The 25890-nt window shown below is 37.4% G+C and overlaps 1 protein-coding gene across 8 annotated transcripts in view; it reads left to right on the top strand.

Moving 5' to 3' along the window:
• The first annotated feature begins 437 nt into the window (after positions 1-437).
• Positions 438-25890, top strand: part of CEP128 (centrosomal protein 128) — a 455276-nt gene continuing 429823 nt past the window's right edge. For 2 of the 8 annotated variants that reach the window (XM_089908039.1, XM_089908032.1), the window contains exons 1-4: positions 447-672; positions 2492-2646; positions 20666-20827; positions 22511-22597. In XM_089908039.1, coding sequence (XP_089764165.1) covers positions 20681-20827; positions 22511-22597 — 234 coding nt within the window. In that variant the 5' untranslated portion in view covers positions 447-672; positions 2492-2646; positions 20666-20680. Of the gene's footprint in view, positions 673-778; positions 2647-20665; positions 20828-22510; positions 22598-25890 lie in introns of those variants that run through there. The other 6 variants (XM_089908035.1, XM_089908036.1, XM_089908037.1 and 3 more) reach the window with 6 other exon arrangements.

Raw genomic sequence — 25890 nt, 5'->3', positions numbered from 1 at the left:
AAAATAAATAAAATTAAATTTAAAAAAAAAGAAATGAAAAAGACATTGGGTCCTGGTATTAAGGGGATTTTTACATTTCAGTGCTGGAAGTTACGCTTCCCTGTTCCCCAAGGAGTAAAAGAAACATAGTTTGTGTTAGTATTGCAGCTGCTTTGATTTTTTTTGTTATTTTTTACAAAGTAAATATTTTAGACACTTCTGATTATGCTAGAGTCAGGGCTAAAGCAGCTCTCAGCTCATTATCTGGTGTTTGTCGCTTATAGGAGTTACTGGCCCTTTAAAAAATAAAGACCAGGGCAAGAGGGCGCGGCCGAGGGACTCAGGTGCCAGCTAATTCGGCTTCTTCCGGAAAAGTCACCCCAAGGCCAGTCGTATGGCACCCTGGGAAATGCAGTTTCTTTTGGGGCCGCACTGCCCTAGTAACTCCTTGCTTTTGAGCATGAGACGGACTACAACCCCCAGAGGACCAAGTGGTAGCAGCGGGGCACTGTACACTTGCCGCGGCTGGGCGGCTAGTTCAAGTTGCCATAGCTGCGAGTCTGGGGAGAGCAGAGTCGGTTGCGTCGCTGCGTCCAGTCAGTTACACCTTGTGGGTCACTGGTGGCCGCGGGAGCCGGGTGGGGCCTCGGCAGTGATCCGGCATTAAGGACCTGGGGTCCTCTTCTGTCTCAGGTACCTGCGCCCCACCGTCCCCTCGCTCTTTCTTTACCACTTCCCTATCCTGTCGTAGACGTTTTAGGTCCCGCTTCCCCTCGTCCCAGGGGTGGGGACGCCAGAGCCGCCCGAGATCTGGGGTAAGGCCGTGGATGGGTGGTGTGTGTGCTAAAGTTGGGGGAGACGGCGTGCCTGGCACCCCGACACCCCCCTCCCTCGGCGTGGGTGTCCACAGTCAGGTCCTGGTCAAGTCATGCAGGGAGTTTGAACTTCGTTGTTCTCTTTTTGAGAGCAGCTTGTCCTGCCACTAGGAGCTGTGAAGCTTGAGCTGTCAAGGAGTTTGCCCTCGTTCTGGCGTGTACTTGCCTGGCCTGGGATATAGTTGGACGTTTTGTACATGTTTTAGAGTCACAAAAATTTGCTACCCTTGGGAACGCTGTATCAGTGACTTGTCTTTCCTATGCCAACATGGGAGTTGCCCCAGTGTCAGCTATTTAACAGCCCCGTATTTGAGTTATTTCGTAGAAACACCTGACATTGAATTCCAGCTGCATCCTTTGTCGGTTTGATGAAGCTCAGTCACCGCCGCGGACATCTTGTAAAACCGCTTTGTATCCTTGTGCCAAGTATTACGTAGAGTATCTAACAGGGCCTGGGCCGTTGGGAGTGCTCAGTATTTGTTATTTATTTTTATTAACTATACAGAGCTGTGCTAATAGAAACATAGTGTGAGCCACACTGCAAGGTGAAATTTTCTAGTACTCACACACTAAACAAGTAAAAAGGAGCTGGTGAAATTTCTTTAAGTAATTGGTTTGGCACAGTAGATCCAAAATGTTTCATTTTCACCTGTAGTCAGTGTGAAACTTGAGATATTTTACATCCTAAAAAACTTTAAAAAATGGTGCTAAGTATTGCATCTAGTTTACATTTTTAGCACATTAGCCACATATGGCTAGTGACTATTGTATTGGACAGCACAGATAGAAGATTAAAATTTTGGTAGTTTCATGTTGGCACAGAAATTTGGGGGTGTCTGTGACTCACAGAATGAAGGTAGTAGCTGCTTTGTTAAAAGAGTTAAACATGCATCATACCTGTGTCCTCTCTGCCATTGCATGACCTCTGGGTCAACTTGAACTCTCTCTTGACTGTATGTTTTGATTAAGAGAATACCTTTTTTCTTGGAGTGGTTGATAGATGTATTCCCAGATCTATTTTTTCTGTGGACAACCAGCAGTTCTGTGGATAATTTTCAGTGGATTCTTACTACTTTGAAAGGCGTCACAAAGAACTGAGAATATTTCTGTCCACAGCTCTTAAAACCAAAGGCATTTTACTTTTACTTATTTAATTGCAATACTAAATGTAGGAAGAGCTGGGCAGTTTATAAAATATTTCCTTTAGGAGTGGTAGCATGTAGTTCATTTACTGGCTTGGAAATAGAGTCGGGCCATTAAATTCAGAAGTAACATTAATTTCGTTACCTGCCTTAGTTTACCCACTGAGAGACATGCTTAGGGATAGTACCTTTGGCTAGACTTGGGCTACAGTTCACACTGCGACATGCTCTAGCCAGCCCAAGGCATGACCAGGTATGGGCGGAAGTCACCAGTAAGGAGTATGCTGGCTGGGCACTTGGGTGTGAAGAATTCCTGTGACTTCAGTGGGGCTTTTGCATGATCCAAGGAACATTTTCTCTGTTCTCTGACTTGATGTGATATATTCTCTGCTGTGTACACAAACTGTACATAGGGTGAGCTTATTTTTATCTTTAATTGTTTAAAAAAAATTAAGGTTGTGGGTGTGTTTTACTCCTTGTTTCGTTTATCTGTAGGTGGTTTGGGAAAAGTGTAGGGGCAACCAAGATCATCCATTTGACTAGGACTTTTGCCCTGAACCTCATGAAGAAATGATAGGAGGCAGACTTACGTGCCTAAGAAGAGCACTGAGCTCAGAGGACAGCAACACAGAGTTTTGGGGGTGTGCTTTGTAAGTATGCTTCCTCCCTGAGTTTCTGAGATAACATATTTTTGCATATTTATAGTGGAAAAGAATATGGCAACAAATAGACTTTTAAGGAGCAAGAAACCCCTTTCTAACATGCAGTATCACAATTAAATAGGATGGTTGTACATGCAGTGTTACAAAAATTCAGGGGAACAAACTAGATACCTTAATAAAAACAATAATAATGCACCTGCTTCTATTAGACAAGTATTTGAGAACCTGTTTTGTCTCAGGCCCTGTATTAGGCACCTTTTACATGTTGTATATAATACATTTATTATCCTTCTGTTTATTTTAGAAATGAGGCAATTGAGGCTCAGATAGGTTATTTGATTTGCTTGGATTCTGCAGCCAAAAGAGTGGTCTTTCTTCATCCCCAGGTCTTCTGACTCTAAATCCCAGTCCTACCCACCACACAGAGGCCACATTGTGGTCTCTGATTGCCCTCTAATAGGGTTTGATTTGCGGTTAGTATTTTTATATTGTGTACCATATAAGCCACGTTTCTTGTTATTCATCTCTTTAAATGTTCAAAGGCTTCTATTATCTTTCTTAGTTATTTTTCCAAGATATCAATATAATGGTCTTTATGTTATTATTGAGGTAAGAGGTAACTGTATCTGTGATTTCTATAAGTGTATGTATGCAACATAAATTGTCATTGATAATCAAGAGGATAGTGTTAACTCAGGTTTTGCATCATAGATTGAAAATTCGGGACACTTTAGCATTTTCACGTTTCAGTTAGATAAAGGGCACTTAAACATGCAGGGAAGACCGATTGGGGTCTTGTAATAACACTTTGTCTAAGATAAATGTGTAAAAGGTTCTTAGAATGAAAGAATATTAGAGCTGGAGGGGCCTGTTAGGATAATTTAGTCCAGAAGTTTTCAACTGCAGTCTTAACACATTTGGGAGTAATATAAAAATAACCTAGAGTAGATTCACTGTAATCCATGTAATAATGTCACTGGGTTGATTCTAATATGAAATGTTTCAATATATTCATACTATTCTGTAGTGTTTTTCTTTCTTGTAATAATGTACATATAAAATTTTACCTTGTCTCTTTTAACTGCTACATAGTATCCCAAATGACTAGATACATTTAATGTATCCCTTATCAGTGGATTTGTGGGTTTTTTTTTTTTCTTTTTACTACTATAAATAATTCTGCCATGAAGCTCTTTTACCGCCATCTACATCTAAGGGTATACATACATCTTATACATACATCTCCTTTTGTTTTTCTTAGGGATATAGTTATAGAAGTAGAATCTCTGGGTCAAAACATGTGCATATTACTTATTTTTACTTGCCAGATTGTTCTTTAGAAAAGCTATCCTAGTTAATATTCTTACAGCAAGGTGTGCCCTTGGTGGTGAGAACATTTTTTCACAGGTACAAAACAGATAAAAAGGAATATCATTACTTTAATTTGTAATTCTTTAATTAGTGAAATAGAATATATTACATGTATTCTGTGAATTGCCTGTTTATCCTGTGGACCTTGTACTACTGGAATGTTCTTTTTTCTATTTTTTTAAAGAGGTGATAAATTCTTTGGTTTTCATATAATCCAAATATTTTTCTGAGTTTTTACTTTAGTTCTTCAACCTTGTTTCTGGTGTCTTATTAATAATTATGAATGATCCTAAGAGGCTTCTCAGGTCTTTATCAGATATTTAGCACCTCCCTGAAATTCATATAACCCTTTATATATATCTGTACAATACTTGTACTTGGATTGTTTGGGAGATGGGAGTATTTGTGGTTACATGAATCCATTTAGCTGATGAACATTTAAAATCTACTTTATGAACAGTGTTTGCCATGAAACAGGTACTCATGAATGAATGAGCTCATAGATGAATGAATAGGTGAATTAAGGCTAAGCCTGAACTAGGCTTTTAGTGAAGACAGACTTCTTGGAAGAAGTGAACTCTGATTATTTAAAAAGAAAGAGGGACTTCCCTGGTGGCACAGTGGTTAAGAATCGGCCTGCCAATGCAGGGGACACAGGTTCGAGTCCTAGTCTGGGAAGATCCCGCATGCCACAGAGCAACTAAGTCCGTGCGCCACAACTACTGAGCCTGCGTTCTAGAGCCCGCGAGCCAAAACGACTGAGCCCGCGTGCTGCAAATACTGAAGCCCACGTGCCTAGAGCCCGTGCTCCACAACCGCAATGAGAAGGCTGCGCACTGCAAGGAAGAGTAGCCCCCACTCGCCGCAACTAGAGAAAGCCCGCGTGCAGCAACAAAGACCCAATGCATCTGAAAATAAGTACATAAATTTATTTAAAAAAACGTTAAATTAAAAAAAGAGATAATTTTATAGATTGTAGGAAGAAGGAAAAAGCTCGATGGCGGGAGAGTGAAGGCTTTAAAATGGCAAAAACGGGTTAGCTTATGAGTGGTAATTGGTACATTAAAACAGTACTGAGAATGGACACAGATAGTAAAGAGCCTAGGTACTTTGGAGTGTGTAGAGGTTTATAGTACCAATAAATAATAATTGAGGAATGTAGGTAGCTGCAAATAGCAATGAGAAAGTGATTTGCAATAATTCAAGCAAACCTAGGTTTGATTCAGTTATAAGTTTTAACACATTCAAATGAATTTGAAATGATTATCCTTGTTTACTCTAAAGACATATCAAGTATTCTTATTTATACCGTTTTGCAGTTCAATCCATATTGTCTGAGGACTTAAGATAATTAATCTAGGCTATTTACTGCAAAAATTATTTCATCCAACAATTATTTAATTAGAATCACCAATTGCAAAGTCCTGTACTTTGAAATTTGTCTCTGGATTAATCAGACAGTGTAATAAGGAGAAGTTAATTGTAAATTCATTAAAAAATATTCCAGCTACACACCAGGCGCTATGGTCGGTGTTGAAATACAGCCATGAACAAAGTAAATGGAGTCTATGATGAGATTTAGAGCCTAGAAGGGAGACAGACAAGTAAACAGCCAGTTAGCTATGTCTGGGCTGTGAGGAGTTGGTGTCCAAGGTGGGCTCTTGGCCCAGGGTTAAGGTGGAGGCAGTGAAGGAAGGCTTTCTAGAGGAAGTTTCCTCTGAACTGAGACTTGAAGGACAAGTAAGAGTTAGCCAAAGGAAAAGGAGTGAAAAGAATGTTCTAGGTGGTGACTCCAGCATAGGTATAATGGTGAGATGAGCATAACATATTTGAGAAATTGAAAAAGATTCTGTGGCAGGAATAATTACATACTATGGACATGTTTAATTATTGTCTTGCTATAAGTAGGGAACTATAAGTATGCAGACAGAGAAAAGATCACTTCTGGCTGGAGATGGAAGGCTTTGCTGAGATTGTATTATTTGACCTTTACCTGGAAAGATGGGTGGAATTTATATAGGTGGCAATGGTCGACAGCAGACGGCATTTCAGTCAGACCTAATGGCATTAGTGAGGGATGGAAGTGGTAGGAGAAGAGCTGGTGTAATAGCTAAATGTAGGCCTTATATTTTCTATGATTCTTTCGTTAAGAGAAGGGTGGCTTGATTAGGGTCTTGAATTCCTGATTCAAGAACCTAGACTCAATCACATGGGCAGTGGAGTGTCAGTGAAGGTTGGAATGGGTAGAAAAAGACTCAGAGAAACCATTATAGTGGCTAGTAATGAGTTAAGAAAAGTCCTGAATTATGAATGGCGCTGGTGGTAATGAGAAGGGATACATACATGGTTAGGAATCTGGGCCTTGAAGAAAGGCTCACGACTCGGCTCTGCTGTTGGAAGCTGTGTAACCTTGGGTACCTCACCTAGCTTCTTTAAGCCTCTTATCTACATATCATGATGACAATGGTACTTACTTTGTAGGCTTATTGTCATAGAGCAAGCTGTGATGTTAGAGCATTAGCTATTCAGCATTATTATTTCAACTTTTGTTTTTTGAAAGTTTTTAAAATTGAGGTTCTTAAGTGGAGTTTACATCCATGTACTTGCAGTAATTCAGTGTTTCAATGTAACTGGTTTTATATGATATTGAGCTGTATTTTATTATAGTTGGATTCCTTTCTAATTCTATATCTTTAAAATTTTTATGTATACATTTAAAAATATTAAAGGAAACAGTTCATGGTACAAAGTATTCTAATCACCTTTTAAAAAAAATAGAAGTTTTTGTTATATCTTGGAAAGAATATATACATCATTCTTTTTACCCACTTTAAAAATTAAGAATAAAAAATACCAAACTCTTGAGTAATCATATTTCTAAGTACAGTAAAAAAGTGTTCCAGTTCATTATTATAGAAGAGTTAAAGGGAGATCTAAAGATATAAAGTAAAAGAAGAGTGGGGGAAGAAAGAAATATGGGGATTGAGAAAGAGTGGAGGAAAAATATTCATAATACTTTTTTTTTTAAGTTTAAGGCTTTAGGATATGATTTCTGGGAAAAAAAAAAGGGAATGCTTTTCGGCTTGAGAGAGGTTGTAAATATTCCTAATACGAGACAGGATTATTTAAAACTCATCTTAAAATAGCTGTAGAAAATTGGATGTATAGCAGATTTACATAGTTAATACTGTATTATCTTATACTGTATTCATTATATAAACCTTTAGTTCTGAGTAAATGGGTACATATGGAATAGTTTGGCCTTAAATGCATTGGTTGTGTGTGTATAGTGGGGGGAATGGATCGTAAGAAATATGGTAGGGAAGGACAAAAGAACCCCCAGACATTTCAGTGATTGGACAATGTATTTGGAATTTACACAGTTCTTTTGCATCTAAGAATGCTGTGCAAAAGGCACTGGCTTAGAGACACAAGATCTAGGTTCCAGTTCTGTTACTGTAACTTTATCAAAGCAATCATGGATAAGTATTTTACTTAAAACTTTGTTTTCCTTTAGCAACAAAAGTAAAGGGTTGTAATTATACCAACTTTATAGGATTCAGGTGAAGATCAAAAGAGAAAATGCTAATGAAAATTCTTTGTAAGCTATAAAGCAATATGCAAATTTAAGGTATAAATAGCAATAAGAAATATTTCCCTTTCTTAAAATTTTTCATGTTGTTTTGTTCACTAGGAAAGTCAAGAGGAGTTTCTGTTTCTACTTGAAAAACTAATAGGAAGAAAACAAATAAGCTTTATAATACACTTAAGAAATAGTATGTTTCTTTTCTTTTCTTTTTTTTTTTTTTGCAGTATGCGGGCCTCTCACTGTTGTGGCCTCTCCCATTGCGGAGCACAGGCTCCGGACGCGCAGGCTCAGTGGCCATGGCTCACGGGCCCAGCCGCTCCGCGGCATGTGGGATCTTCCCAGACCGGGGCACGAACCCGTGTCCCCTGCATCGGCAGGTGGACTCTCAACCACTGCACCACCAGGGAAGCCCGTATGTTTCTTTTGAAAACCTTAATGTTACAGGGAACAAATAAATAGCTCCAACTGATATTTATGATTACTTTCTCAAAAATTGGTGGCCTGTCACTTGTTATATCAATTTTTAATGCTTATTTTGTGCATCCTAGTATGAACCTGTCCTTTTTTGCTTCTACGGTTAGAAGAGGCTGAAACCAACCTGTTTTCTCAAGGAGAGCAGGCTCGAGACGAAATGTCAGGAAATTAACCATCTTCTGAACCAAATCAAATGACTTACTAGTAACCTATATATATCAGTTGGCCTTTACTGCATAATAAATAAAACCTTGCCGGTATACAACAGTACACTTTGTCTGCTTATCTTGGCTAGACTCATTTGTTTGAGCTCAGCTGTCTGGCCTGCTGATCCAAGCTGGAAGCCACTGGGGCAACCACGTTTCCCACACCTTCCGGTGGGATAGCATGGGCACGTCCTCATGGTGATGGAAGAGTTGTGGGGGAGTAGGTTCCAGTGCGTAATCCCATTTCAAGCATCTGCTTGTGCCATGTCAGCGAAAATCCAATTGGCCAAAGTAGGTCAAATAGCTGAGCTCAGAGACAGGGGGTAACTCTACCTATGGTGGGAGGGCAGTGCATCTTGGGAGGGGTGAAGAATTGGAGCCAGATTATGCAAGGTACAGCACTGTTCTGCATTTAATTTCTTCTATATACAATAGTGTGAAAACATTCTAAGTAGTTTGCTGAAAATCAAGTCCTTATGCTCAATGCTTGTATCTTGTTCTGGTTTTACAGTGTATAGGCATGGCTAATACTGAAGCTGTATTACTCACTATTTCCCTTCTGGTCTGTAGAGGAAAGCATTATCTTTCGAGCATTTAACCTTGATTAATTCTTCACAGTTGAATTGCTCATTTTTAACTGGAGAATGAGGCTGATAAACTTCCTTTGTCTTGGTTCTTTATCCAAAATAGGGTTGCAAACTCAACTGCTAATTGGGTAACACACTGCTGAAGCAGGCCCAGTGGGGACTGTAAAGGGCAAAGGGCAAGAGGAAGGTACATGACAAACTCCAGGGCAGCCACTATTTACATCTGTGTTGCCATGGGAAAATTCATCCCCAGTGTTGCCAGATCTTTGGATTTTTCTAGAAAAACTGGAAATTAGATTTTTTAAGTGAAGTCTCTTTGTTTTCAAATTAAGGTTTTAAGGTAACACAATGAGTGTTATTTAAAAATACATATTGGTTGGCTGGATTTGGTCTGTAGTTCTCCACTTTTCATCCTCTGATTTAAACAGAATGGTGTTAGAAACTCGGGGATCCTAGCTCTGTCTTTGCCCAGGCTGATCTCTTGCCCAATCTGGAACAGTTTGGACAATTATTAGGGGTTGGCTGCACCCCTAGAGGGCTGCATTATTGTCTGCTGTTTCGGGAATAGTGTAGTTTGTATTTATTTTTTATCTGTCAGCAAATAGAGAGAGTACAATTCTAGGGCTTAACTACAAGTAAGAAATCCATCTTCTGTTTGTTAGCATCCATTTCTGTTTTTTTTTTTTTCCTCTTGGGTTTTTGTTTATTTTTTTTTATCTTGACATGTTTTAATTTAATTTTTTAAACTGCCTCATTTATTTTAGAAGTATGTGTAGGTGTAAGACTCTAAAATATCTGTGAGACAGGGAAAGAGTTGTTAAGTAACTTTATTTTCTTTTAAAACTGCACTAATTTTTAACAACTGGTAGATAATATAATCAAGCAGCTACTAGTTTTATCTCCATGTCTGAGTAAACAGTCATTTTGTATGCCACATAGCCTTTTCCAGAAATGCCCCTGCCCCCTGCTTGATGGGTCCTGGTCCATGTGACTCTGCCCTCTGAACTCCAGCAAGGGGAGCAAAATGGAGCCTGGGGGCTGAGTCCTCCAGGCATCATCCATGGAGTAGAGGTATGTGTGTGTGAGAGAGATAGAGGAAGGGAGGGAGGGAGGAAGGAGGAGAGAGGAAGAGAGGAAATGGATGGCAACAACAGGAATAAGTGAAACATACAATAAAAAATCAAACCTAGTGTATTTGGAATATTAGTATATGTATGTTAGTATACATATATACTTAATTCTGTAAATCAGAAGGTCTCAACTGGGAATGATTTTACTCACCCACCCCATTCCTGCCCCAGGGGATATTTAGGAATATCCGGAGACAGTTTTAAAGCCATGCCCTGGTGGAAGGATGGGAGAGCTCTGCTTATTTGTCTCTTCTCTAGTTCCTCTGAGACAGATGGTTTTCAACTGAATCTCGTTTCTTTGTCTCATCCATCTGTCAAACTTCTTCTCATCCTTCCAGATGGGTGGAAAGATCCTAACCTGACTCCCCTGGCATTTTGTCATGTTACTTAGTTCACCATATATAGAACTTTTACAAGTCTTTCTCTCCCATCATGGACTGTGACTTATTTACTTTCATCTTTCATTTTTGATGTAGTGACGATTCAGTAAATGACGAATGCATGAATCTGTTGTACCTCTTTGATTCTGTTCCTGTGGCTTATATTATCTCCTGGCTTAACTGAGAACTAGCTACTGGACTGGACAGTTGACTTGGATCTTTTTTTGTGAGGAGACTAGCAGTCCTCATTATGTTTAATTTTATTCCCCAACAAAAGATAATAAATTCAAATTGTAACATTACAATGAAACATTTAATTATTCAGGAGCAGGGCAAGACACATTATAATTAGCTCCCTCTATGCGTCCTCGTATAGGTGGTAATAGATGCTGTTGAGTAGCCCAAGCAGTCCTAAGCTAAAGATTTGGCATGAGATCTCAACCACTCTGTCACCTTGGAAAATGTCCCCGCCACATGGAGCTGGCCTTGGGTTGTGGGCAGTTGATGACTTGACGTTTGGTGTTCTTGATTCACTCTCAGTCCAGCGGATCTCCTCCGAGTGCCAGGTGTGTTAGAGTTCTGGACCTTGTGGTGTCAACAGTGAATACGTAGAGTAAATGCCTCCCCTCATAGAACTTACATGAGGACTGGAACAAAATCCACACTTCTCTCAGCCTTGAAGCTCTCCATGTGCTGTCCCTAGCCTGCTTCTCAGACTTCATCCCATGCCACCTTACTCCTTGCTCTCTGTGCTCCTGCCTTTTGCTGTTTCTCAAGCCTGCCAAACTCCTTCCTACTTCATGTGCTCTGCATTTGCTCTTCCGCCTGTCTAGAATTCAGTTCCCCCCAGATGTCCGTGTGACTGGTTCCTTCTCATCATTAAGTTCTCTAATTATGAGACCCCTGTCCTGACCACTTTTCTCTAAAAAAGCTCTCCCAATCCCAGTTACTCTTAAATATTCTATTTTCAATTTTAGTTTTACTGGAGTATAGTTGATTTACAATGTTGTGTTAGTTTCTGGTGTACAGCAAAGTGAGCCAGTTATACGTATACATATATTCATTCTTTTTTAGATTCTCATATAGGTTATCACAGAATATTGAGTCAAGTTCCCTGTGCTATACAGTAGGTCCTTGTTGGTTATCTGTCTTATATATAGTTGTGTGTGTGTGTGTGTGTGTGTGTGTTCATCCCAAGCTTCTGACTTATCCCTCCCTGCCATGTTTCCCCTTTGGTAACCATAAGTTTGTTTTCGATATCTGTAAGTCTGTTTCTGTTTTGTAAATAAAGTCATTTGTATCTTTTAAAAAAAAATTTGATGCCACATATGAGTGATATCATATATTTGTCTTTCTCTGTCTGACTTACTTCACCTAGTATGATAATCTCTAGGTCCATCCACATTGCTGAAAATGGCATTATTTCATTCTTTTTTATGGCCGAGTAAAATTCCATTGTATATATGTACCACATCTTCTTTATCCATTCCTCTGGTGATGGACATTTCGGTTGCTTCCATGTCTTGGCTTTTGTAAATAGTGCTGCAGTGAACATTGGGATGCATGTATTCTTTCGGATTATGGTTTTCTTTGGATATGCCCAGAAATGGGATTGCTTGATCATAGGTAGTTCTATTTTTAGTTTTTTAAGGAACCTCCATACTGTTCTCCATAGCGGTTGTGCCAATTTACATTCCCACCAACAGTGCAAGAGGGTCCCCTTTTCTCCACACCATCTCCAGCATTTGTTGTTTGTAGACTTTTTGATGATAGCCATCCTGAACCGTGTGAGGTGATACCTAATTGTCATTTTGATTTGCATTTCTCTGATAATTAGCGATGTTGAGCATCTTTTTGTGTGCTTTTTGGCCCTCTGTATGTCTTCTTTGGAGAAATGTCTATTTAGATCTTCTGCCCATTTTTTAATTGGGTTGTTTGTTTTTTTTGACATAGAGCTGCATGAGCCGTTTGTATATTTTGGAGATTAACCCCTTGTTGGTCTCTTTGTTTGAAAATATTTTCTCCTATTCTGTGGGTTGTCTTTTCATTTTGTTTATGCTTTCTTTTGCTGTGTAGATGCTTTTAAGTTTAATTAGGCCCCATTTGTCTATTTTTGTTTTTATTTTCATTACCCTAGGACAGCAGTCCCAACCTTTTTGGCACCAGGGACCCGTTTCATGGAAGACAATTTTTCTATGGACCAGGGCAGGGGGGATGGTTTCAGGGTGATTCAAGCTCATTACATTAATTTGCACTTTATTTCTATTATTATTACATTGTAATATATAATGAAATAATTATACAACTCACCATAATGCAGAATCAGTGGGAGCCCTGAACTTGTATTCACTTGCCACTCACTGATAGGGTTTTGATATGAGTCTGCAAACAATTGATTTGTTATGGTCTCCATGCAGTCAAACTTCTCTGCTAACGATAATCTGTATTTGCAGCTGTTCCCCAGTGCTAGCATCACTGCCTCAGCTCCACCTCAGATCATCAGGCATTAGATTTTCATAAGGAGTGTGCAATCTAGATCCCACACATGTGCAGCTCACAGTAGGGATCACGCTCCTATGAGAATCTAATGCTGCTGCTGATCTGACAGGAAGCGGAGCTCAGGCGGTAATGTGAGCGATGGGGAGTGGCCGTAAATACAGACGAAGCTTTGCTCACTCACCCGACGCTCACCTCCTGCTGTGTGGCCTGGTTCCTAACAGGCCATGGACTGTCTGGGGGTTGGGGACCCCTGCTCTAGGATGTCGATCAAAAAAGATATTGCTGTGATTTATGTCAAAGAGTGTTCTGCCTATGTTTTCCTCTAAGAGTTCTATAGTGTCCAGCCTTACATTTAGGTCTTTGATTCATTTTGAGTTTATTTTTTTGTATGGTGTTAGAGAATGTTCTAATTTCATTCTTTTATGTGTAGCTGTCTAGTTTTCCCAGCACCACTTATTGAAGAGAATGTCTTTCCTCCATTGTATATTCTTGCCTCCTTTGTTGTAGATTAATTGACCATTGGTGTGTGAGTTTATTTCTGGACTTTCTGTCCTGTTCCATTGATTTGTATTTCTGTTTTTGTGCCGGTACCATACTGTTTTGATTACTGTAGCTTTATAGTATTGTCTGAAGCCAGGGAGTTGGATTCCTCCAGCTCCATTTTTCTTTCTCAGGATAGCTTTGGTTATTTGGGGTCTTTTGTGTCTCCATATAATTAAAAAATTTTTGTTCTAGTTCTGTGAAAAATGCCATTGGTAATTTGATAGGGATTGTATTGAATCTGTAGATTGCCTTGGGTAGTATAGTCATTTTGACAGTATTGATTCTTCCAATCTAACTTTGATCTTATATGAATTTACCAAAAGGGTTTGAGGAGATTAAGTTACAGAGGAGGACTGACATAAAGAAGACAGATACAGGTGATAATTGTTTGTACATGGTAATCTCTGCTGGTTTGTTAACTTTTTCTCTTGAAGGATGAGGCAATCACACGTCCTACAGCTATTGAAACAGTGAGAAATGTATTAAAAATTTTGAACTTGGTTAGTGATTAGGCTTAAAATACACTCCCTAGCTCCCCTGACCTCCTTTAAGTATCAGCATCATTACCTTGAATATGTTCTTTGAGGACAGCTGCCTTGGACAGGGACGTTTGAGGCACTTGGAGGCCACAGAGGCAATCCCCTATTTAACATGCACTAGTCAGCCTTTGTGACACATCACCCCTGATGCTGGTTGCTTATCTTTTATGGAACAGCTTGCAAATCCTAATTGTTTTAAACTGGCTCTGAGGAGAAGAGGCTTGAGAATCAATAAATTACAGCTCTCATACACACAAATGTGCATCATTATAATGAAGACAATCTGATGGCTCTTTAGGTCAAATAAAAAAAGAGGTGGACTTGAAAGTTTGTAAAGACTCACTGCAAGTTCTCTTATTAAAGGGTTGAAATTACAGGGCTGAATGCAGTTTTCTTCTCTTGCAGTGTTCAGGTTTGCATATGGGCATTTGTTTTTGATGGATAGATCCTCAGTGGGAGAGAATTGATGAAGGGTTCATTACACTTGCTCTGGTGGCCGTATGTCTTCGTTATAAGGTTCATTAAGGCAGAAACAACAATATTTATGCCTTTAAATACTGATGTGTTGGGAGCAGCTAAATAAACTATTCTAAGAATTGTACCATCTGTTTTCAGACCCAGAGCTTTCTCTAAGTCTCTGGAGACTTTCACCCAAGGTCACCCATCTTAGTCCTCTCCAGAGTCTTGGAAGAAGCTCAGCATCTGAAAAGCAGACAATGTAAATAGTACTGCTTTCCCATCAATGGTAAATTTTGTTGTACCAGTAGGTGGTAGTAAGCTGCAGAGAGTATTTACTGCTTTTTCTCCAGTTAAAGGAAATGCCTTTCTCACATTTAACCAGGATTTATGTGATTCAGTTTCTTTAAATTGTTCTTTAAGAGTTCTTTAATCATTCTTCAAATTTAGCAATTCTTTTCTTTTGTCAACAAACATCATGCTGAAATTTCTTATGGTAATAAGAATGCATTTCTAATCCAACTGAACTTTTTTCTTTTAACTCTTTAAAAATAATGATGAAGATTTTTCTTGAGCACACTAGGTGTTTTTCTACTAGTCTTAATAATTCTTCTTTGGAATTCAAATTGTAGTAATGATTAAATATCATTCATGAACCACTTTAAATTTGTTTTCCAAAGCAGAATTTGATTGCATAAGCCATGCCAGTACACATTAATATATTTTCACATAGTCCTTCAATTTTTAAGTTCATTCCAGTATTTAGTATGTTTAAGAGAATCATTTTTTGAATCTAATGACTGTTCAACAAAATTGCAAAGAACGAATCATACATAATTAAAAAAAAATCATTCTTTTAGCTCACAAACTCATGATAAATGGTTTCTTTGGCCAGCCAGTACTCTTCAGTATGAAACATTAGAGATTGGCATTGAAATCCTAATTCTTTAGCTCATTGGTGAGAACTGGTGACATGACCCTACCTAGATAGATGTTAGGAGACTAGGAAGAATGGTCAGGTAAGTTGCCAGGAAGGGAAAGGAAACAGCTGCTAGGAAAAAGGGGGTTCTGAATGTATAGCTTTTATTTAAACACATTTTCCAGGTTGTCAACTTGTTATTAATCTGCTATCTCTGAAGGGGATCTTTATATTTGTTTTTCTTTCTTTTAACTATATATTTTTCTTTCTGATTATTCAATCATTGTAGAAAATTCAGGAAGGATAGGAATGTTTAAAAAGTAGAAATCAGCTGTAAACTCTACATGGTAAATACATATACTTCTATTTTCTTCCCCTTTTGTCATCGTCCTTTCCTGCTCCTCTAAATTGGTATATGGGTAATTTGCATTCACATACAGACATCATATAATGTTTATTACAAAATTGGGATTCATACTTTTATCCCTTGCATTGCTGTTTAATGTCTCCAGAAACAGGGTTTTAATGTCTGTGTACTGTTTTACTACCTGTATGTACTGTGTTTTAACCATTCTCTTATAATTTGAAATATAAGTTGTTTTTATTTTCCCTGTATTATCACTTCTCAGTAAATATCCTTATATATAAATTTCTGTATGTATTTCAGATGATTTTGTTAGGGGAAATTTTGGAAGTGTAGTTGGTAGGTTAAATGTACAAACTGCTGACATAACAGACAACTTATATCAACTTACACATATCCAGTAGGAGAGGTTAGGAGTGTTCCTTCCCCTACAACCTGGCTAACATAGACATAATTATTTAAAGGAAAACAAGTTAATGGTCTAGAAAAGCATCTCACTGATAATTTATATTTCTTAGGTTTTAGATAGAACAGTTTTGCATGGCCATGCATATTTGTTTTCTTTATGTTACTGCTCAGTATGCTTTTATCAACATGGAATGAATCTAATACTTTGGGCACAATTTCACTGGGGGGAAGATTTTCAGAGGCCTGAAAATCTTATTTTCATTAATGCCACTGATATTAGGGTAAACAGTACTTTTTTAAGATTAATTTTTTACTTGTAGTATAAAATAGTACATTCTAAATGGTCAGTGAAGAGTGTATAATTGGCGCTTACTGTTTTGTGCTTCTCTTAGTTATCTTAAGGAGCTCTTGGGAACTATCTTCATGGGCTAACTCTAGTGGCCACTCCTTTCTCATTTGTTTCTCTTTTCCTCCGTCAACTCCATGTCTGGGGAGTGGAGGTGTTGGCTGACTGGCATCTTTTGGTAAGATTGGACCTCTGCCACCATATCTGCCTTCTGCTTTGTGACATTTAGGGTCAGGTGCTCTCTCTGTTACCTATGAGAGGCGTGTTTGACCTTTTGAATTGTCAGTAATAGTTTTAGAAAGTGCTAAGTTTTTATCAACAATAAAATACTAATCTAATTTCTATTTTTTATTATAATCAGATTCTTTAATGTCTTTAAAGTCCTTCAACCCTTATGACACGTAATTGAAGTCCTTTCATATGCTATAAAAGTGAATGTTTCATAAGCTATTAAAAAAACCATGCAAAATTCTCAGATATATCTCACCTTAAAATCTTGATATTTCTACAGGAGTTCCATCAGATGCAGGAGTTTGAAAATCTTTTATTGCTCAAAGTAATTGAAATTAAAAGCTGAAGACTTTGTGTGTGAAATAGTGAAATTCATGCTGGAAAGTGTGATTTTTTTCTTATTAAAAGTATGTAATCCTTAATAGGGGTGAGAGGTTTTTTTTTTTTAATGTGACAATTACAAATAATTTAGTTAATGCTGTTGTTAATTTTGTGTAATGCTGCTAAGATTTTCTGTTTTAAATTCACATATCCCATGTCTTTACTTGTTAATATTTATCAACTGATTATAATGTGTTTTCCATTAAGAAAGACTGCAAGGTACATATACCCGCGGTAAAAGTATAGAAGTGTGGTGTGGAAAGTTAAACACAAAATCATTCTGGTAGTTATCCCAGGGGAGGTGGGGCAGGAGTAGTACTGGGTGGAGGGTAGTGTGAGCGGGTACTAAGATTTTATTTATAGCGTTCTAAATATTTTATTAAAAATATTAGAAGCACACGTGTCAGAATGGGAAATAACAATATTAAGAATATATTCTTAAAAATAATAGGGAAATAAGGTGATAGAAATAGAATAAAGAAGACAGAAATAGAAAAGAATAATAATAACATTCTAGGTAGTAGATACATGCATGCTTGTTATATTAGTCTCTACTATTTTATATTTTAAATATTTTCTCAAATTTTAAAAAATAACCATAAAATTTTCAGTTATCACTGTTTGTAGTCAAATTGAAACTCAGACTGTCTGCTCATTCGATGAGTCTGATACACCATTTATATCCATTGAAGTTGTGTGTAGATAACTGATTATTATTAAAAGTTTGGTGCTCAAAAAAATCAGGTTGTCTCATAGATGGTTATCTTGTTTCCTGCTCTCACCAGTAGCCATTATAGTTAACATCTGGTTTCCAATGTTACCTTTTTATTCTGCGTGGTGGTATCCTAACTCCAATTTAGTTTCCAGAATTTTGACTTATTAAAATGATATTCATTATACTTTTAGATACAAAAATTTGACAGATCCAGGCATAATTATTATTTTCCATTATACAAAAAGTAGAAGGAACAGGAAATAAAAACCCCTTTACTCTGAGGCCAATGATTTGATTTGTTTTTAAGGCTGTTTATTATATGCAGCATAGATATGTCACTTAGTTTTTTTCCTGGTGCCTAATACAGATTTTATATTGCTACTTGATTCCCAGCCTTCCTCATTTTGATATTTTTATGCTTAAATGAAATGAGAGGGGGTTGAAGAGGCTGTAGACAATATGTGAACCATGGCCTGCTGCTGCCTGTAATGATTTTTACTGACTGTTAAGATTGTTCGTAAGTAGTGTTTAGGGGACAGCAGAGCAAAGTAGAATGAAGAGAATACTGAAGGTAGAGAAGCCTGGCTGAATCCTGGGTCTGCATCCTTGGTCTGCTGCTTAAAATCATTATATGGTGTTGGACTTATTACTTAACAGCTCCCCCTCAGCATCCTCGATAGATTAGGGGTTAACTGCCCATTTTAATAAGTTATTATGAGAATTAAGTTGGATTGTCTGTGTAAGCATCTATATAGTACTTAGCGTTGTAGCAGGCTCTCAGAAAATGTTTTCACTAATGGAAAATGTTGGAAAGTACATTTACATAGAGCAAATGATTTTAGGTCATGTGGCATACATAGATTTATGGGTGTGCTCACATGAGTGCACACAGGTGTGCAAAGACACACACACACACACACACCCGTGATTTCCTAAGTATAAAGGTGAACTTTACATTTAAGATTTCTTCTTAAGTTTATTCTTTTGGATTTAAACAGTTGTGATCCTGCAAAATCATAGCCAAACAATTGCTTCAGCCTGTTTCTTGTTCATGTTTTTTGACGTTAGAGAGCTACATCGTGGGCACTGTACCTTTGTACTTCTAGACAGGGGAAGGGGGCGAGAACCAGAGGAGAGAGGTGAGGAAGGAAGTTGAGAGGCCTGGGCAGAGGAGAGGCTCGAGTGTGACAGGTGTTTGCTAGCCGTGTCTCAGCCAGTTCGAAGAAGTTGGATGTTCCGTTGATTCTTTTCCTGGTGCTACAAGGACAAACTGTATTTCACTTTGAAAAACCTAAACTCACAGCAAGCTTCCTTGCTTATCTTTTTATTTAGTTTTATTTTATTTAATATATTAAAAACATGACTACTTTCATTAAATGCTCGAGAATCTATACATATTTAACAAATTCCCTTTATCTTGGCTTTAGATGTATGGTCATGTACTTCCCAGATGCATTCAGAATAAAGATCCAAAAATTTCAGAATATTCTTGATTATTAAAGAGAGGTTTCATCATACTGTATTTAAAAGGCCAGAAAACTGGTCATACAGATTTTAGGAAGATTATAACAATTAATGTTAAAATAAAGATTATGTTAACCTTCTATTAAGCAGAATATGAAATTATTGGAATACTCAAACTTTCACTTTTGATAATTGAATTTTCTCTGATGCTTCTTTGTTACAAATATATTTCATTTCTTCAATTTCTATAAAAGGTATTCTGAAACTTTTGAGATCGTCTTGCGTGAAATAATTTTCTTTTGCATTAGATTGAAAATTGAGGTAAGGATAGGAGGAAAGCATATTTAGAGACTTTTCTACTGATGAGATTATATTCAGGATGTTTGGCTTTCTGTTTTGGTGGAGATGTTGAAGATTCCATCTTCTCACACACTTGTTATTGTAGAGTTTGTACCTCTATTACCTCTGCATTTGTTTAATTCTACTATATTTTAAATTAAGGTGTATGAGAGTGTTCACTGTACAGTGAATGGAATTCTTTTATTTTAGGTCATTCTGTGTGTGTTGTATTTTTGTTTAAAGATACACATGTTCTTATAGCTTAGTAGAATGGACATCAGACTAGGGCTTCCCTGGCGGTGCAGTGGTTAAGAATCCACCTGCCTATGAAGGGGACGTGGGTTCGAGCCATGGTCGGGGAAGATCCCACATGCCGCGGAGCAACTAAGCCCGCGCTCCACAACTACTGAGCCTGTACTCTAGAGCCCGCGAGCCACAACCACTGAGCCTGTGCACCACAGCTACTGAAGCCTGTGCACCTAGAGCCCATGCTCTGCAACAAGAGAAGCCACCGCAATGAGAAGCCTGCACACCGCAAGAAAGAGTAGGTCCCACTCGCTGCAACTAGAGAAAGCCTGTGCGCAGCAACAAAGACCCAATGCAGCCAAAAATATAAAACAAATAAAGAAAAAAAAAGAATGGACATCAGACTAATATTGAGACCTGCAGGTTTTAGCCTTAGAGAATATCTGTGTTTTTTTTTTTTCTTCATTGTAGAGATACCAATCTATGTGTCTCATATACCTTACAGTGTTGTTGGTAGAGTTATGTGAGATACTGTATGTGAAAGAGCTTATAAAATTTAGGAGCATTGCACAAAACTAAGTGATTATTATTATTTGGAGTTTTAAATGTCTGAGGAATTGCTCATAAACCAGAAAAAACAAAGGAGGGAGAATTACATGTGGAAATGACTTGTGTTTTCAAGCTATGTGTTAGAAACTATGATATGGCAAAGGGCTAATGTAATAAATACTTTAAAAGATCAAAAAGTACATAGTTAAATTAATCTCTTATTTCTGTGCTCTTACCATTTGATTGACCTTGACCTGGATTTATTTTTAAGGATTTTTGCACCTCAATGGCAGGATCCTCCAACGATTCAGACCACTTCCGCTCTCATGACCGATTGGGTCGATGGGCTGCCAGTTCAATACACAGGGAAACTCGAAATCGTCCTACTGTGGATGTCACTGAGAAGGTCAACACTATAACAAGTACTTTACAGGTTAGTTTAGCAATGGTTGCATGTAATAGATTTTAACTAGGTTGAGCTAAGAAATGGTTTCAGTCAGTGTATTAGTTTTTTATGCCACAGTAACAAATTTGCACAAAACTAATGTCTAAAAAACCCAGAAATTTATTTTCTTAAAGTTCTGTAGGTCAGAATCTGACCCTGGTTTCATTGGACTAAAAGCAGGATGTCAGTAGGGCTGTATTCCTTTTTGGAGGCCCTAGGGAAATATCTGTTCCTTTTCCAGCTTCTAGAGGCTGCCCACATTCCTTGTTTTGTAGCCCCTTCCTTCCTCTTCAAAGCCAGGAAGGGTGGGTTGAGTACTTCTTACATCATATCACTCTGACTACTCTTCTGCTTCCCTCTTCCACTTTTAAGGATGCTTTTGATTGAGTCCACCCAGTAATCCAGGATAATCTCCTCATCTCACGGTCCTTAACTTAATCATAGCTGCAAAATCCCTTTTGCCATATAAGGAAACATACACATAGGTTCGAGGGATTAGGACTTGGACATCTTTGGGGGCATTATTCTGCCTAACACAGTCAGTAAAGATATATTTGAAATATATGATAGGTTGTGGAAATGTTTTGGGATAAGGCAGTATTTCCAAATAAAATTCTGTGGGAGTGAAACCAATAGGAATTATTACCATAGTTTACCTTCTTGTGGACATTTGCCTTTAGAGAAGTTGTTCATATTTTGGGTAGGTAACTTATTCATGGATGAATGATACTGAGATGCCATTTTTATTTAGAGGCTAATTTTTGACAGTGTTTGGAAGTTTGAGTGGCAGCAGTTTACATTCCCTGCATAGGAAAGGGCTTTGGAAAAGAGGTGGAGGAAGGGCAAAAAGGAAACTCAGACTTTTTCCTACCCTTTAATCTCTTACTTCTGTTTTGCCTGGATAAACATGGATTTTGGCTTTCAATTGCTTTGGGTTAGTATGTTTAAGATAAGAAGAGGCTAATTTCTGGTGGAGAAACCATAATTTGATTTAAAACTCCGGAGCCTTTTTCTTTCTAAACTTATTTAAATTAACATAATATTGGATTCTTGCAGTACAAATTCTTGTACTTTCCCACTACTGAAACATACTAGTAAGTATATATTTTTGAAAGAAATGCCTCCATTTACCTCTCAGGTGAAACCTAGCATATTTAGGTGGAAACCATTTTTATTGTAATTACAAACAAATTTTATAGCTAAAAGTTAAAGGATACTTTGTTTTCTTTTCTCTTAATGGAGTCCTTGAGGTAAAGTAATAACTGAAATAACATTGATCCTAATGATTTGCTTGTCATGAACACAATCGACTAGATTTTTCTCAGGATTTCTCTTCTATAAAGAGGGTCTGAATTAGTTGAGGTGCACAAATTGACGGTGAGGATTCTTTTCCAATTTATGGTTTTGTTGCCAACTTATTATGGAACCTTGGATAAGGATTCAAATTTTGTGCTTCAGATTTCACACAAGTAAATTGCAGATGGGTTTGAGTTTCTCTGTCAGTGCTGTTAATAAGATTTATTTGATATTTATGAAGTATATTACCCAACTTAATTATTATATAAATTGTACCTTTTGCAAATGGGTGACCTAGCTGTTCGATATGCCGCTAAGATTGATTGGGGAAAACATTGTTTGGAGCAATTAATAAAGTCCACTTTCTTTCTTTAGGACACTAGTCGGAACCTGCGGCAAGTTGACCAGATGCTTGGACAGTATCGAGAATATAGTAATGGACAGGCGGGGGCTATAGAACACGTAAGAATGTTTACATATGTTTGCATTTACTCTTACCCACCTTTTTGGAAATTTAGTTGTTGAGGAGTATGGATGTGAGATAAAGGACGTAACCACTGTGAATAGCTTTAGCTTTTCAACTGCTTTATTATTTTATAGTTTAAATTTAGCTTGTCAGATGGCTTGCCAGCTAGTCTATATAGATTAGATTCTATTGAATTTGAAAGCTTTACTTTTTTTTTTTTTTTTGGCTGTGCCACATGGCTTGTGCGATTTTAGTTTCCTGACTAGGGATTGAACCCCCGGCCCTCGGCAGTGAGAGCATGGAGTCCTAACCACTGGACCACCAGGGAATTCCCTAAAATGAATATTTTTTAAATTAATATTTTGCTAATTCTGTCTCTTATTTCCTTGTTTTGGAATTTGCTAACTCATCTTCTGTAAACTCTTAGAAAACCAAAGAAATTTATTCCTTCATGTTTCTAATTATGAGTATACACTCTAATAAGATTAGTATTCCATGTGTGCTATAATGATAGTTTTATATATATCTGTGCTGTACTGAGTTGTCACATAAGCCCCAAGTTTAATTGATTATTTGTTATTTTCTTTTTACAAAGCAGAAGTATAGTCATCATTTGCTTGTAATCGGAAGCTAATTGCTTGAGCACAGGGAACATATTTTCTCTCATAAGGTTTTTTTTACTACTTTCATTTAGAAAATAAACTTGGACTTTCTTGTATCTACCAAATTTTTATGATTTATGGTATATTTGCAGATGGGGCCATAGATTTTATATATTTGGGTAGCTCATGAAATGTTTTAGATTTAACTACCTTATTAATAATGGGAGTTAATTCTTTGCTCTTTATTAGTAAAAAAATAAAAACATTATTAACTAGTAGCAGAGAAAAACCTACTTTGTCAGGTTGAATATTAGACGAATTTCCCTTGAATTGAGCAATTGGGAAATAAAACTATGTATTAAGTGAAACTTCTGTACAGGTAAGCTTTTAAAACACAGAATGTGTTCTCCTAGAATTGGTAGGCCTAGAATTGAATAATGCTGAGCTCTGGGGGAGTAGCTTTATACATGAGAAGTAGATAAGCTCAACAGGTATTTCTTTCCCATCTGAGTTGTAAGTACCTAGACTGCAAAGCCACTCATTTAAAATAGGACACAGGAAAATAAGATTCTTTCCTTTTACTTTAGGCTGTTCCTTGTCTGGTCTAGAGTCTTCCCCTTAGTTTCCTCAAATTCTTGTTCTGAAAGTAGTTGTCTCTCAATGATTTCTGCTCCCAGCATGCCAGAGGGGGATGTCACTCATTGCCTTATATTTACACTCTGTCGATAGAGCAATGATTTCCACCCTACCACCTGTAAGTAACCTGGGGGGGGCACCTGCTGTAATCTATGGGAAGATGTGCAACTCAGAAAGAGTATTTCTCACAACAAGTGAATCTGATGGGCTGCTCAGTGAAAATTGCTTTCTTAGCATTAAAATACTTACTGTTACAAAATACAGCAGTAAAATGGGCATACCTAAAAATGAGTGTATGTAATGTGCCAACTATCATGTGATTTATCTGAACCTTTCTATTTGTATTCTTTAAGTCCTCTAAGTACATGATAGTATTATCCTCTATTTTAAAAATTTTAATTATTGTGTGTTCTGTTTAGGGAGGGACCCTGGAGAGTGATTTGTTTGTTTCTTTCTTTTTGAGACTGTGCTCCAGCTCATGCAAGTTCTCTTGATGTAGAACCTGCTATTTTTTTTCAACAGCCTGTAACAGGCTAATCCATTTTCAAATTATTGTTATTATAATTATTATTTTATTGAGGTATAGTTGATTTACAATGTGTTAGTTTCTGGTGTACAGCAAAGTGATTCAGTTATACACACATGCATATATATTTTAATATTCTTTTCCATTATGGTTTATTATAGGATATTGAATATAGTTCCCTGTGCTATAGAGTAGGACCTTGTTTATCTACTTTATATATAATAGTTTGTATCTGCTAATCTCAAATTCCTAATTTATCCCTCACCTACCCCCTTTCCCCTTTGGTAACCATAGTTTTCTATGTCTGTGAGTCTGTTTTGTAAATAAGTTCATTTGTATCATATTTTAGTTTCCACATATAAGTGATATCATATGATATTTGTCTTCCTCTTTCTGACTTACTTCACTTAGTATTATAATCTCTAGGTTCATCCAATGTTGCTGCAAATGGCGTTATTTCATTTTTTATGGCTGAGTAGTATTCCATTGTATATATGTATATACCACATCTTCTTTATCCATTCTTCTGTTGATGGACATTTAGGTTGCTTCCATGTCTTGGCTATTGTAAATACTGCTGCTATGAACATTGGGGTGCATGCATCTTTTTGAATTAGAGTTTTTTCTGGATATGCCCAGGAGTGGGATTGCTGGATCTTACGGCAATTCTGTTTTTAGTTTTTTAAGGAACATCCATACCTTTTTCCATAGTGCTGCACCAGTTTACTTTCCCACCAACAGTGTAGGAGTGTTCCTTTTTCTTCACACCCTCATTAGCATTTATTATTTGCAGACTTTTTAATGATGGCCATTCTGACTGGTGTGAGGTGATACTGCAGCTTTGATTTTCATCTCTCTAATAATTAGTGATGTTGAGCAACTTTTCATATGCCTATTGACCGTCTGTATGTCTTCTTTGGAGAAATGTCTATTTAGGTCTTCTGCCCATTTTTTGATTGGATTTTTTTGTTGTTGTTGTTATTGAGTTGTATGAGCTGTTTGTTTATTTTGGAAATTAATCCTTTGTCACGTTGTTTGCAAATATTTTCTCCCGTTCCGTAGGTTGTCTTTTCATTTTGTTTATGGTTTCCTTTGCTGTGCAAAAGCTTATAAATTTGATTAGGTCCCATTTGTTTCTTTTTGCTTTTATTTCTGTTGCCACGGGAGACTGACCTAAGAAAACATTGCTACGATTTACGTTGGAGAATGTTTTGCCTATGTTCTCTTCTAGGAGTTTTATGGTGTCATGTCTTAAGTCTTTAAGCCATTTTGAGTTTATTTTTGTGTATGGTGTGAGGGAGTGTTCTAACTTCATTGATTTACATGCGACTTTCCAGCTTTCCCAATACCGCTTGCTGAAGAGACTGTCTTTTCTCCATCATGTATTCTTGCCTCCTTTGTTGTAGATTAATTGACCGTCGGTATGTGGGTTTATTTCTGAGCTCTCTATCCTGTTCCATTGATCTATATGTCTGTTTTTGTGCCAATACCATGCCGTTTGGATTACTGTAGCTTTTTGTAGTAT

Source organism: Delphinapterus leucas, chromosome 2 (assembly GCF_059928025.1).
Source record: "Delphinapterus leucas isolate spDelLeu-1000000601 "Yukka" chromosome 2, BTC_Dleu_Yukka2, whole genome shotgun sequence".
NCBI classification, from domain to species: Eukaryota; Metazoa; Chordata; class Mammalia; order Artiodactyla; family Monodontidae; genus Delphinapterus; species Delphinapterus leucas.
Note: the sequence above shows the minus strand (reverse complement) of the source record. Positions and strands in the feature narration are given on the sequence as shown.